This window comes from Pundamilia nyererei, unplaced genomic scaffold (assembly GCF_000239375.1).
Source record: "Pundamilia nyererei isolate P.nyererei 1_Seehausen unplaced genomic scaffold, PunNye1.0 scaffold00086, whole genome shotgun sequence".
Lineage (NCBI taxonomy): Eukaryota > Metazoa > Chordata > Actinopteri > Cichliformes > Cichlidae > Pundamilia > Pundamilia nyererei.
This window is the reverse complement of record NW_005187487.1, coordinates 1,032,882-1,048,438: the sequence shown is the minus strand read 5'-3', so window position 1 is coordinate 1,048,438 and position 15,557 is coordinate 1,032,882. Positions and strand designations below refer to the sequence as shown.

At 40.7% G+C, this 15,557-nt stretch overlaps 1 protein-coding gene across 3 annotated transcripts in view; it reads right to left on the bottom strand.

The window, feature by feature from the left end:
- Window positions 1–13,979, bottom strand: part of rock2a (rho-associated, coiled-coil containing protein kinase 2a) — a 41,339-nt gene extending 27,360 nt beyond the window's left edge. For all 3 annotated transcript variants that reach the window (XR_001290443.1, XM_005738744.2, XM_005738745.2), the window contains exon 1: window positions 13,090–13,979. Coding sequence is in view for 2 of the 3 variants with exons in the window: in XM_005738744.2 (XP_005738801.1) it covers window positions 13,090–13,188 (99 nt within the window). In the remaining variant the exon portion in view is untranslated. The remainder of the gene's footprint in view (window positions 1–13,089) is intronic.
- Window positions 13,980–15,557: the final 1,578 nt, after the last annotated feature.

The following is a 15,557-nucleotide window of genomic DNA, read 5'->3' as shown; positions in this document are numbered from 1 at the left end:
GAGTTTTGTGCATTACACTCCTGATTTGTTTGAAAAAACACTTTCAGAGTAACCAAACATAATTTCTTGGCACTTTTGATGTGTTCCATTTGTCTTGGAAGTCGGATGTCGGAGTGACATTACCATCGAGATGAGTGTGTTTAAATAGTAACATGATGTAGCAAACAAACAAACAAAAATAAAAGAAGCAGGATTTATTTTGCCCCTTAGCAAGGTGGAGCCACTGATGCATTACTAACAACACAACAGCATAGTGCTTGTTTATTGCACAGCTACACAACGTTCACAGATAGAACCCAGTCAATGCTTTGCATATGGCTTATTTATTTAGAGTCACAAACACACTGCAGTGGTGGCACGGATTTTGCACTTTTACTACCGCTTGTGTTCACAGCCGCACAGCCCCCATTAAGTTGGGGTTGGTGGAGCGGCTCCAACTTTCCGAGTTGAAAATTCCGACTTCATCTCGGAAATTCCAACTTCCAACTTCAACTGGAATGCACCATCGGCCACTGATTCATTCCCATGATGTAAGTGTTCACTGAGGCCATTTTAATTCGGCTTTGTAGAATTCTTTTACCATTTTTAAATACAAAACAAAATATGACACCATATGTGGCTGATGTACAGGAAGACAATCCCATTGATTTTATTTTAAAAGTCATGGCTGCCATTGCAGACAGCAGATATTCCCTACCAGCTTGTTCACCTTTCACCGTTGATGCTTTGCACAGTCTCTCTCGATCACTGTACAGACTGACTCTGTATTCTGGACTGCAGCTGGCGATAGATTCTCTCTGTCAGGCCACTCTAACCAGAATCTGAAACTACTGGAGACATGCAACAAGCTCACACCATTGTTAACCGGATAAACATTAGTAATACTAGTCTGCAGCGTCAAACCCCAAGAGCCTCACTTGTTCGATTATAGATTTGTCACAAATTAAAATTCTTCAACAAAACTGTCAGAAAGCATAATTTTCTTGCATACGATACTTTTATGATAACGGCAGTTGCCTGAGCATGCAGGTTGGAATATGTTAGTGTCTGTTAACAAATCAAGTGTATTCATTTAGGGTACTGTGTGCATAGCTTAAGTCATTTTCAAAGGCGAAAGAACAGCCCACAAAACCACGACAGGCTCTGTGAAGTGACTTACAATCAGTCCTGCCGGCTATCTATGATAAAACAAGCAGCACTGCTCAGCATTTTCCACCAGAGACGGACACACGCCTGAAAAGGCCACACATGCAGAAAATGTACGTGAGATGCATCCTCTTTCCTGTCCATGCAATGAAAGCTAACATGCACAATACATCTTCAAAGTAAGCAGAATGTAAGTGTCATTCACAAGTTCAGAAATTAACTGCCAGTAACCTGTCACATATTGTCAAAGTGAAACGGCTCAAACAGAAGACTGGAGAGAGAAAGCTCTACACCCAAGCCAGCACACCGTAAAAGATCGAATGGAGAAGGAATTCAGTTTTGCAGATTTCCAACTTTGGACATGAAAAAGTTGACAAAAGCTGTTTGCTGACAGTTGCCACGAGAAATGCAAAGTAAACACTGGTAACGCTTGGACTGGCTGCAGGCACGTAGCAAACATTCCCCATTTACAAGCTGGACCTCGTGGTGATATATTTTTCTTATCCTTGTCCTTTCTGTATCCCTCCTTTAAATAAGATGAATAAAGTGTGGGGGAGGTACAAATAAATGTTACCATGGTGATGATGAGAGGCTCCACAGCGAGAGTGATATTATGTTGGTAGACACGCATTTGGTTTATTTTATTTTGTTTGCTAATTGCACCAGTCCACTTCAAAATGCTTTCCTGAACCACATTTATAGTAATTCTTACACTGCAGGATTAGCAGTAACCTCAAAGGTCATGCATAATAAGCCATTTAGTGCATTGTAGTTACACAAGGGAAATGACTGCAAATCGCTCTTTCAATTAACTTCCATTACTATAAAAAAATAAAATAAAATAAAATAAAATAAATGTAAATGCAAAGGCGACTGGAAGTCTGTGGAAGCATTTCATGAATATTAAATAAGTGGTTAAGTCTCTGGGGGAACGAAGCTGCATCAATAGTTTTAACTTCAATGAATTTGAGACAATAAACAATAAACAGGCAAATATATAACCTTAATAATAATGACAGTCACTAAAACCACAAAATACTGACAATACTCGTTCCTCGTTCCTCATTCCTTTAAAATGTGACATAAACTGCCATTTCTGGTCTTCATTTAGTCGTCTCTCCCCCCCCCCCCCCCTTAAAACAGGAATGTGTTTTAAGTCCAGTACACAGGCCTAGAAACCAGTCAGCAACCTCCTACCAGCCACCAATAACAAAGGCAATTTGTTTGTTCCCCAACTTTTTGGCAAATGGTTACTGTCTCTGCAATATCATTTGCTAAAGCTTCGATAAGGGTCCTGAAGACGGTTCGGTCACACACAGGATGGTCACCTGAAAACACAATGTGTATATCCTGACTGACTGGCAAGTGGTTGCTTGAGAAAAAAGGTCGCAAAGAGGGTGATGCACCAAAAACATCCTTGCAACTCCTTTGGTCACTAGGAGATTGCCACAGTAGCCCCCGGTTATAGAAATAAAGCATAACTTTTACTGTGAAGGTGAACAGTCTCCATTCGGTTTATGTTACGTCTTTTTTGTTGTTGTTGTTACAATTGTTAGCAACAATTGTAATCACAAAGAGGTTTTTGGTGCAGCACCCTCTTTGCCAGCAATTTCTCCTAGCAACATCTAGTAGCCAATGGGGTTATTGACTGGCCTCTAGGGCTGTGTGACTGATGCCTTGCAGTCACTTAGTTATTTTTAATATTTACTGCATTTAAAATCATACATGTTTATTTTTTACATTCATGATTTTGGACGTTTTGGTCCTCTGTATATATAGCCCTTTCGGATAACTAATGTAGTGTTGGCTTCGCTTAAATTAAAGGGAATGTTTATTTCTGTAATAATGAATGTGAATAATTACAGATTATCCAGTCAGTTTCTTTAGCACACTTTGATATATAGTGGGCTACACTTCCTTGTAGAGTTATTAACATCCTTACAGTCTCCTTGAGCTGATAGGAGTATCTTCCCAGTCAGGCTTATCAGTATGAATTGCTATGTATCTATTAGATGGCTCTTTATCTTTGCTATACTGTAATCCAGCCCGTGGGTTATGGCTCGTCGCATAGCAACTCCTGCAAAATACAAAGAGCTGAGACTGGTTGAAGTCGCAGGAGGCAGGCATTTTATAAGAGCGCCGTTTCGGCACATTCTATTCTTCTCCCTTTTTATTTACCCAACCTGCCGCTGACAGAGCGGTTGTTCTCCCCTCGCCTGCTTCCATTCTTTATCACCCTATAAAAAGCCACGTGGATCCACCAGTCAAGAATGCAATGATGTTAACCTGAAAGAAGCTAAAAGCAGAAAAGGAATAGCCCTAACTATTAAAAGTCACAACCTCCCTCTGCTCCACTTTTAGTCCACTCCCCCCCACCGCTCTTCCTCTCCTCATAACCGTCTCATCACTAGGCATGTGGAACAGAAAACAAGCAGCACTGCTCTGAGCTTTAAAAGGATTGAGCAGAAAGTTGATGTTTTGATAGAATTCCAGCAGTTTTAAAAATAGTTGTGTGGATAAATGGTGGGCTGGCCAGCCGGGCAGAGCGAGGGGACCTTGCCAGGCAGAGCCCATAAACTCTTCGAGAAAGACAACAGCAGGAATCCTGGGTTCACAAATAGCGCAGCTAATGTCTCCACTGGGAATAACAATTACTTCTTGCTCCTGAATTTGACATATTTTTGTCTCATGCTCCTGCGCCCTCCCCACGCTTTATTATTAAGTACACTGAGGAATGTGCCAGGAAAAAAGGGGCAAGGGAAGACTGCTTGCACATAAAAACTTAATCTCAAATCTTATAATAACAATGTTCTGTCAACCAGCCATTCTGCTGTTTGACATTTAAAGTCATGTTCTATCCATTGAGCACAAAGACTGCATTTGTGCAAGGCACACTTCATTTTGGCGGAAACCTGTCACAATTCATACTAAAATGTTGTTTTTACTGACAATTAACCCAAGGATTACATCAAGCCTGCCCTGGTTAATGGCTACCATTTTCCAGCAAACTGTTGGGCCTCAAGTCTCTGAAAAAAATTCCTCTAATTAAGCAATCCAAGAGGGAAACCGAACCCTTTCCTTAGAATTCAGAAATTCCTTTATTTTAAGTCTATTGCCACAGACTGTATAAAAGACAGACATAGTTTCTTAGTTTAAGAAGTGAAGCCAACTTAGAAGTTTCCTTAACCTGCATTCCTTTTAATGCCAGCAGGATGTGATGCCTGCAGTTGCAAAAATTACTTACAAAAATCTATAAGTAGTAAATGTTTTGTGTCATACTGAGTAAAATGTTCTCTGGCTAACAGCTTTCGACAGTCAAAGCCACCACGCATTCAGCACATCTGGTTTGAGCAGGAAACAGCAGGATGGCAATGGTGAAAAAAAATGCTCTTCAGAAGCTAACCGGTGACAACAAGGTGGCTATTTCCATATGTTCTCACATTTATAAAATGCTTTTCTGGCCTTTTCTAACCTCTTTAGGCTACAAGTTACATTCTAGCTGTGCATAAAGTGTGTTATTCTATACATTTCAAGTACTTAATCTACTACACACCCACAGCCAAACCATACATGTGTTTGGACTGCAGAAGGAAGCAGGGTTCAAATGAGGCGAGTTGCCTGTGCTAACCACTGCACAACCATACCACCCAATATGGGGCAAATTTAAATTACAACACACACACACACAAACAAAACAAAAACATAGCACTAAGATGACATCATTAGGCTAGGATTTTGTTTCGATCCTTTGGCATGTCTATGAGTACATTTGTATATAAATATTTTTAGTATAGACACAAACCATTTCAATTATAACTGCCAGCTTCAACACAAACACTCCCGGTCTAAACTCGAGTGCGAACATACGAATGTCCTTGTTTGTGTTTACTAAAGGCAGTGAACTCACTGACAATCTGTAGCTGTTTGGTAATGAGCTGTATAGCTCTATTGTTGCTGCTGTCTACACACAATGCAGGCTGTGTGTTGCTAAGATCAACTGAATAAATGTTGTTTGCTTGTGAAAATGGACACTAATGCGTATCTATGAGTGCCCGAGCCTGTGCATAAGCATGTGTGCATGACAGAAAGTTTGTGTATGCGTGTAGGAGGCTGTGTTTCACCAGCAGGTTGTGATGGAATGATAAGGCTGAGGCCAGATGGATTGTGCGTTATGCGTGGGAGCCTCCTGTTCTCTTCTCTGCTCTTCTCACTCACACCCTCAGTTGAAACTAAAAATATACCAAGACTCAGGTATTAAACTCCTCAATGCTCGCGCCACCGGGGGAAGATTTTGCACAGCATGACAACAAAGTCAACAACAGGATTTTTGCCGTCACTGTTAACCACAAAGCCATTTGCATAACCGAGTTCATGACCTTTACAGTTTTGATCGGTGTGGGAACTGAAAGTTCTTCAAAAGTTAAGTCTTCCTGCAGAGCAGTAAGATTAAAAAACTATGCAGGAAGGTCACAGAACCTGAGTGCTGCATTATAACCAAATCCTACTTTAAGTTAAAATATCAACCACAGTCTTTATGTCTAGACAAAAACAGCAAAGAGATTAAGGTGAAATCTCTGTGTGCATACATGAGAACCCTACACCACCGTAAACACATCAATATCTCAGATTTCAGCTTTGCTTCTAGTCCAAATGTCATATTAAGGAGAAGTCTGGTTTATTTCAACCTGGCAGACTTCTAAATATTGTGTCTGGAAGAGTCATGTTAACTTTATATTCTCTGTTGTGGTGACTGAGGGAAATGTGGACTCAAAAAATATGACAAAACTGGCATGCTGGCCCAATCACTACCAGCGTCTTTTGTTATGTGTGTGTGTGAGGCTGACTGAGTGTGGCCATAGTGTCAAAGTCCTTCCAATTCTGGTTTAGAGTAGGCTCAAAGTCCACAGAAGAAGAGCCAAATCACATGGATGATGACACAGGGAAGACAGAAACGCAGGAAAATAACACAAAGTTCCTGTAACACAACACAACTCAGGAAACTAGTACTGTTTCCTGCCCTCATGTTTGATGCAAAGAGGGGGGGTCATTCCAATGCCACAATTGGAAAATCTCCATGTAAATTTTGAGAAAGTCAATTCTTGTGCTTGCATTCTTCCTCATTCTAAAATTTCTTCTCACATCCCTGTTGGACAGCTCCTGACTCATATCTTGTTCCATTTGTCTGAGGTATTATATAACATGAAATCAAGGTGCTGAGAATTAGGTGTTTATTAATGTGTGGGTATTTTAATGTGTGGACTTTGATTTTTGTTCAGTTAGTAATTAATTTTTTACAGCTGGCTAAGGAAAAGCAAAATGAACATTCGAGATTTATCAGAATTTATTTAAGTAATGGAATACAAAGTATAAGTGTTTGCATGAACTGCCTGCAAGTAGTTACAGAAAAACAGGTGATTGCTGTCCAAGATTAGCTCTAATCTTTTCGACTTGAGAGCAGCCGCTTCACTAGAGATTTTCTCAAAAATGTGTCCAACAAACTGTAACACGAGAAAAACAAGAGCAGGGGTACAAATGTGATCATTAATTAGCTACAGTACTGAGGGCAAAGATCCATCTTCAAATATGATCTGGCATCAACTGCAAAGAACATATTATATATAGTTATAGACTTATGATGTTAAGGGAAATGACTGTGTCACTTTTTATCAACTCTCTGTTGTATTTCTTGCACTAATGTTGCAATTTAGCTTAAAAACACAGTCTGACTCAACCCACTGCCTGCTTTGATGAACCGCTGTTTACAGTGGTTTCAAAATGGTCACACTGGGCATATCATATCTGAACTGCAAGTGAAAAAAAAATAACAGTTTGAAATTGTATATGGGACACCATATAAGCAAAAAACAATTTACCTGTGATAGGGCAACACTGAGAAGTGAACATCAACACACAGATGTATAAAGTTGTATTCAAAATACATGCTGTGCAACACAAAACAATAATAATTTTTCCAAAATCTAAACTTGCTCCCAAATGTAGAGCAACCCATTGAGTGTCCAATGTATAGGAAACAGCAAATGAGGAAACAAGGAGGTTCATTTTGGACAAAAGTTCATTCTTGGCCAGGTTGGGTAACTTCCTGGGGTTCTCAGAGTGTAGCTGACAGGAAACCACCTGTCTGACACGTAAATCTTTAACAACCAGCATCATATTACTTTAATCACCAAAATTAATGAGATGCAACATGTCAATTAGTTAGCTTTATTAGTGTAAAAAAGGCAGGTGTTGGTTTTTGCCCTTATTTTGCTTTTGTGCTAAGCTACGATCTATGGTATTAATGATCTCTGCAGGTAAACATGCAACATTGACAACCAGCCAAACATCCGTGTTGTAATGCAAGACATACACATTATAATTAAGTAGAGGACCCCTCTACTCCCCGATTTGCGCCTGCAGACATCCCACGGTGGCAGCAAGCCAGCAGAGACCAGAGTGTGTCCTTGCAAGATGAGCTTTGCGGTTAAAAACCACACCTAACAATCAGAACTCAACTACCAGACGACCCAGTTCCCTACATCAACATTTGTCCTACTCCTGAGTTATTTTTTAAGTTTATGGAAATCCCCTGTAAAGGCATATGCTTTTAAGTTCAGCAACTAGATGATGTTTGCTAAGCCAATGAATAAATAATCAGAATTAAAATACTGACCTAAATAAATACATTTTTTAATTTCCCCTACTCTTTTTCTTTCTTACAGGCCTTAAGTGTTTTTTTATTTCCAAAAAAGCCTCTGGTGGGCCATGTATGGCTTTAATAAACAAGGAAAACCCTTATCGTGTTTCCTAGCTCTGACCACTAAAGGAGACCAGGAGCTGCATAACTGAAGTGAAGGTTGACATTTTGAGACTGCTGAGGGTTTGCACACCCAGAAGACGCCGGGTCTTCTTCACTGGAGTGGAGCGAAAAACCAAAAAAAGACCATGGAGAGGCCCGGCTAACTCACCAGAGGTGGTGTGGAGCCGAGAGACCGGCTTGTTTTGAAGGAAAAAAAAAAATTGGCTGGGGCCACCATCCCCAGTGCCTTATAAGGCAGTGTTTCTATCCAGCTAGCACACTGAAGCCGGGTCTGGTCTGCTGCTGCTGTTTGCCTGAGAGCAACTCAACTACACTCCAGAGAAGAAGCCAAAACTCAGGTTGACAAAGAGGGGATATCATTTATCCCAATAGCTACAGAGGAAGAAAGTCTAGTGTAGGTGAGAAGTGGAGTGACAATAAGTTAAAGGGGAGGGGAAGAAAGAAAAAAGCTGAAGAAAATGGGAGATGAGAAGACAAAAAAATTAATGGAAAAAAAACAAAACAAAATGAAGCATATACGAGTAGGAATAGGGAGAGAGAAAAAGGGCGTGAATAACCAGTACTAAGCAAAAGAGACAGCATATGTATTAAAAGGCTTTCCCAACTAATGCTGAATAAAAAGAGCATCACTCCAAATGATCTTAAAAGAAATGGACAGGGATTGCCCCCCAGAGATAAACTGGAAGGCATCATACAAGCTTTTAGCTCTATTTCCCATATCATTCACACATAAGTGCTGTGCATTAAGTTATCTGCACGCCCTGGGCCTGCAAAAGTATGAAAACACAGTTAACATACCTGCAGTGTGTTTAACAAGCCTGAGGGGAGGGGCTGAGAGAAAAGTAGGGCCAGGGAAAAGAGATAAGGCTAGAAAGCGAATGGGGAAAGTGCAGGCAGGACAGAAGTCTATGGAACTTTGAGCCCCATGTATGGCTGCCAACTATTTACTCAGTGAGGTCATTTCCTTTAGGACAGCAGAAACTTGAGTGATTTGCAAATAACCTGTCCATATTTTAGTTTTGTCTTTTTCTTTAATTCCGGAAAAGGCCTCATCTTGTGCTTGCTCCTTAACAATCACTGCCTGTACTTGGAGCTGCCAAGTTAAGTCCTGCACTTCAGTCAGCAGTGGTGTCCTGCCAAATAACGATCCCTACCGTTTGCACAAGGGGAAGGTTGCTGAGACTTGAGGTTACGCTTGATCGAGTGCTGATAGAGGCAATATAGTGATCTACAGTTTATATAACCAGAGAGTGGGGCGGCATTAACGCATCATTTAAGTATTATTTTTTCCCCTGGCTGTTCTGTGGCTGGATTTACAGATAGCAGCAGCTCTGCCCCATCTCATCACAAGAGTTGAAGATTGACTAAGGAAGGTGACCGAGTTTCCCTGACAGACGCTGCACATTCCTCCACGTCAGTTTTCCTTATCCTAAAGGGAAGCCTGCCCACTGCTCCTTAAATGCATTACCTTCATGATCACTTAAAAAAGAAAAGGAAAGGGAAAAAAAAGCACAAACCTGAAATTAATTACCGAGTTTTCTTCACTAAGCTGTTAGTGAGAAGAATAAATAAAGGGTCCACACAATGTGGCTCCCTCTGGTACCGTTGCCATGCCACAATAACAGGGGATTTGTGATTCATTATTTACCAAATATGAGCCTGTGAGCAATTATCTAGGCACTTTAAGTATGCATGTTTTTCCTTCACCTGCAACCCCCCACCCCCACCCCCAAAACCCAAACAAAAACAAGACATATCTTAGCATTCATTGTTTGTGTGCATGCGTGTGTCTGAACACACCGAGCAGCAAAACTTCTTGATCCCAGCGACAGCACCGAGGCTGCTAAAAATGGAAAACCGCAGCCTGTTCTCTCCTACGCATGCTTCCCACTCAACTTTTGTCTCAAACACTCAACACCTCTCTCCCCAGCTCATGTGCAGGAAGTAAACACCACCGGTGGTCAAGTTATGCCGAATTCTTCCTCAGGACTTGACCAGGATTGCCTCAAGTTGTATGGAGGGGGGCGGGAGAACCCCAGGGGAAGGGATGTATGGGAAAGGGGGGGTGGGCTGAGTCAGAAGGGGCCCATTAAAAGGGGTGAGGTGATGCTTTTTAAGATAGAGCTGACAGTGTGTTTGCACTCTGTCACATCCAGTTAGGGGCCCCAGAAATTCAAACACCACCCTCTAACTTTAAAGCTAAAGTAGGCAACATCACACAATGTTGGCTAAAAGTTACAGTTAATAGGTCTGAAAATAGCTTGGGATTCCAGCTTTCCTAGGGTCCAGAAAATAACCGAGATCTAAATTTATTTTGGGAGAACAGAGCTGATCTAAATTGTCGGAAGACCTCTTTTCCCATTTAAGCCCAAAGTTGTGATATACACTGGTGTAATGGAAGAATTTTTCCACTGCCTTATGCAACGTTAGGTCATCACAAAACTTAAAGACAGACACATTTAAACAGTTTCAATTCTAATACATCAGTCCTTCGCCAACTTAGAAAGCAAGAGTTATTTGATTGTATCAATGGCAATAATTGCAAACGCTATCCTTATTTGGCTCAACATCCATTACTTCTGGGCCATCGTCCATACCCTGACAATCACTGAGCTGCTAAAGAAATCACCAGATGTGGGTGGTTAATGAAAGGTCTGCAATCAGGCAAGTCCATCGTCTGTTGGCCCAAAAATTTTTTTTTTTTAAAAAAATCTTTCAATTGTACGTCACATAAGCGGCTGTACAAACAGGTCTGACTCATCCCCGCACAGGGTAAACACAGGGACCTGAGACATCGTTCACAATCTCATAACTTCTGACCACTTTACCTCTGAGGAAAAAAATTCAGGGAATGCACCGTCTCACTCCCCTCTCCCGAGGAAAGCAAAATAGAAATGGTTGCCAGGCTGTAGGTGAATAAGAACCAGCGTGTTGATGTAACAGCACACGGACAACTAGATTAAACAAAGATTACTGGTATGATTTTTTTAAGGGAAGATAAACAAGAGTATGCAGATGCTACTGTGCTGATATTACACAGCATGTTCAAATTTCCTTTTTTTATTGTTAGTTATGTGGAATCTGCGGTGTGAACTTCTTCTGGCTTCTGAAGTGGGGTGTGCTGGGAAAACTTCGAGAACCAATAGATCAATGGCCAAACTGGAACATCGTCCCAGATCGCTCAACAAAAAGGCACTGACATTTATACCACAAGGGTTTTGGATTATCACAGAAAATAAGCTCTGTGGCAAATTGAAAGTTTATGATATTTACATTTTTCTTTTCTTCAAATGGAAAAATCTCCATAAACTTGCTGTGATGGCATTGAAATCCAAAAACAACTTATGTGGTCTTACTCAGCCACTTCCTCTTGTGGTGCCACTTTGGCACTTATTAAAAGAACAAAGCTAAAGCAAATAAAGAAGTAGTCACCCAACTTGAAGAAAAAGAAAAAAGCTTGCAAGGGGGAAAAGGGGATCAGACAAATGACACATTATTAGAAATGAACAGGGAGACTTTTGCAGATATCACCCGAGGGAGATATTAAACCACAAATACCCAAATCAGTTGGCATCAAATGATGGTTACCCTGTCAGCTCCCAAGTGGTCAAAGTCTGAGAAAAGTCTGATTATCCCAAAGAGAAAACAGCAAGCGAGTGGTTGTCATGGTCAAACTACATAGATTATTTCCAGCAGTAAGAACACATCTGGCTTGGACCATCTCCCATTGTTTGCTACATCTGAGAAAAAAGCTCTTTTGGACAATGACCAGACATGACTCTTCCCATGCTACATTCATGTATGTATAAACACACACACAGAGGCTATCTTAAATTTGAGGCCAATATTCAAATGGGGGGGGGGGTAAGATAGCTGTCAGAGAAAGACAAACATGATAGATTTTACATGCCTCTCAATTCTAATCAAATGCAATGCTATATGTAAGCACCAGAGCGTACTAAAATCCCACCCTACAAAACAGAAATATTCAAATCAAAATGATCTCCAGTCAGAATCTAATAGCAGCTGCTGAGAGTACAATAGACTAAACACATACTCACTGTTTTACCTCTTTAAAGTTAGTTTTTCTCCTTCAGCTACAAAGATATCATGAAACTAATCTTCAATGATTTTCATCATTACTACTACTACTACTACTAAGGGACAAAACTCCAGTTTCCAGAAGACTATATTAATTAACTGTAAAATTAATTAATTAAATTAATGAATTAAGCTGGTGGGCAAATATAGAGAACCGATTTAGGCAATATCCAGAAACAAAAAAGTAAGCCATTCTCACATTGTTCATGACACTGACATGATATAACCTAACACTTCCAATAACTTATATATTTGTTTTCCTTAATACTATTGCTCGTTTATTATCTTGTCACTTATTTATATTCGGGAGGTCAAAGGGGGAAAACAAATGGAAGATGAATACAATTTAAATAATAATTAAGTGGAACTTCAGATAAAAATCTACACATTTACCTGAGTGGTTGAAACAGTAGGAGATAAGCAGTTTTACAACTTCATACTAATTGTTTTCTTCTCATTAAAATAGATAAATGTTAGGTGGTACAGGAGTATGAGACAAATTTTCATATTTTCTTCTACTTTAATTTTTAATTTAATTCTAAACACTGTTATTATATATATTTTCTGATATTAATTGCTGCCAATATGGTTTATTGGATTTTTGGCAGACTGGGTCCTCCATAGCCAACATCCTATTTGCATACCAGTGTAGGAAGACTGCAATGGTTCTGTGGTTACATCTGGGACTGATAGGACTACAGTGGCTTGGTGGGCCCATATGTTATCTAAAAATATTAGTCTCCACGAAAACACCCAGGGGAGCTATCTCAAGTAGTTAATCCTAATCTGTAGACAGGCCTCAAAGAGCCCCAAACTGCTCTGTCTGCACCCAGATTTAACTATTAATCAGGCTTGTCTACAGTGTCTCCACCAGGCGATAACACTTAAATCATAAACTGCACCGTTTTAACATGAAAAGGTGTTTAAATGCAATTAGCTCACCTGAGGGCGTGCATGCGTGCCTAGCCATTTAGCGATCAGACAACATCATTAATAACCTATGAAGTGGATCCCACTTGACTCACCAGTAAACTTTCCAGGTTTATGGCAGATCTGGGGTCTCTGATCATGTCCTCCAGCTTCTTCAGCCGGGTTTCCATCCTCCTCTCGGCGCCCAGCGACATGACTGCGCCGTCGTTGGTGGTTAAAAGTTGGGTTTTAAAAACGAATGAAGAGGCTTTTCCAAACTGTTTGAGTTTACATGTGAACCCTCTTTGTTCCTGGCTAATGGCCGCAGGCCTGGCGGAGCAGCCTTTGGGCTCCCAGCCCACCCAAATCGCTTCCAACAGGAATGGTGTGCACAACGAGGAGAAAATATTTCCAATGCTTCCAAAAACATAAAACTTGCCAAGTGAGAGGGGGGCGTCAGTTAGCAAACCCGCCCGGCTTTAAGCTAGGAATGACGACTTGAACTATCACCTCTCGTTAAGTGGAAGATGCATTTTTTAAACTTGGCGATAAAGTTTGAATTTACCAGCAACAGGCAGCAAAGCAGGGCGTTTTCTTTGCCCCCTTTTTACTCCCCTTTCCTTCTGGGTTTCGACCGCTTGGATTTTTTTTCCTTCCTGGACTTGCTATCTTTAGGAGGGAAAAAATCCGCTTCGTTTCACCCCATTCAACAACGCTTTAGCCCGTTAGAAGTGGAGTTTATCCTCGGTGCTGCCACAAGTCCTCCGAACGGGTAATAACGTCTGTTCTCCCGCGCTGAATTTTTAATAAGCACTCGCTCGCCTCTTCCTGGATTTCTTCTCGCATTTTCGCATTTGTCCTCCTCGCTTCGAGACGTGGACGCCAAAAAAATAAGTTTCTCTCGCAGAAAAAACTCATCCAGCAGCTGAATTCCTCACCGTACACTCACGTCTACACACTAACACACACGGAGGCTGTACTCTCGCACTCTCCGCCCCCTGACATCAACACACACACACACACACACACCGAGGACTCAATTACCCATAATCCATCAGTCCTGCCCTCCAACCTGGATATCGCTTGAGATAAATTTCTCGTGTAATCTTTTAATATCAAAAACTTTAACTCTTCTCTTTAGTAGGTCATAAATATCCATTCTTTGTGTAGTTCATAACTGTAATAAGTTTATATTTTTAACAATAAGTACGAGCAAGACAACCACAAAGATGATCAAAAGAAAGTACACTCTTTTCAAATTCTAAGGTTTTATATAATAAAAATAACTAGCTCGTCTGAGATTTTAGAATTTGGCAATACAGCTTCAGATGAACTGGGAAACATGACATATTACACCATGTCTTTATTTATTTAGCACAAAATAAGCTGAAACACAATACAATATACTACTTAGGGGGATTCCTAGTGCTGTCACAGAAGCTGTCTTTGCAAAGAGTGAATAAGATAAGATGACAAATTCCTTTTTAAAGTAATCCAGTCTGCATTTTAGGACTTTATATCTTCTATCTGAAGGTGACAGTCCACACTCAAGATAGAGGATATGTAACACGTTTGGCAGGATACAGGTTTCTCATAAATGAATTGGATGGAGAGGTCCTCAGTTTACTTTAATTTTGCCAGGACAGAAAGATTGACATGCCGCGCAGATATGTCATACTTCGTGATGCACTCCAATACATTGTTTTCTGGAAAGCACCGAACACGGTTAGTTGGCATAACAAAAAAAAATTTAAAATAATTCGATGCCTGATGCCGATAATCAAATCCACTTGATTATTTTGAGTACCTCTATAAAAGCAGAAGTTTTAGCAGTTTCCTTGTCTGCACCATTCAGGTGTGTGCAAACACAATGTCAAAGAGATACAACATCTGCACAGATCTTAGAAAAGCAGTTGCTGCTGCTCATCATTCTGGGCACGGTTATCTGGCTATTTCCCAGAAATTTAAAGTCCATCATTCTACAGTGATAGAGACAGTCTTCCCAGGAGTGGATGTCCCAGCAAATTCACCTCAAGGTCAGAGCATGCACATCTCAAAGAAATTACCCAAGAGCTACATCTTGGACTCTGCAGGACTCAGTTACCATGTTAAATGTTAAAGTTCACAACACGATTAGAAAAACACTGAACAAATGTACCTTGTTTGCAGAGTTGCTCATGAACAAATCACAAGACCTCTGGAACAATGTCCTTTGGACAGACAAGACCAAAGTCGAGATGTTTGGCCATAATGCACAAACACCTCATACCAACTGTCAGCATGGTGGTGGAGAGCTTGTGATTTGGGCTTGTTTTGCAGCCACAGAATCTGGGCACTTTGCCATGAGTCAACCATGATCTCCTCTGTATAGAGTCAAATGTGAGGCCTGACAGCTAAATTTTAGCTTAAACTGTGTCAATGATCCCAAGCACACGAGCAAATCTAGAAGAGAGTGACTGACCACAAAAAGAATGAAGGTGTTGCAATGGGCCAGTCAAAGTCCAGACCACAGCCTGACTGAAATGCTGAAGTGGAGCCTTAAGAGAGCTGTGACTAAACAAAGCTCAGTGAACTGAAACAAAAA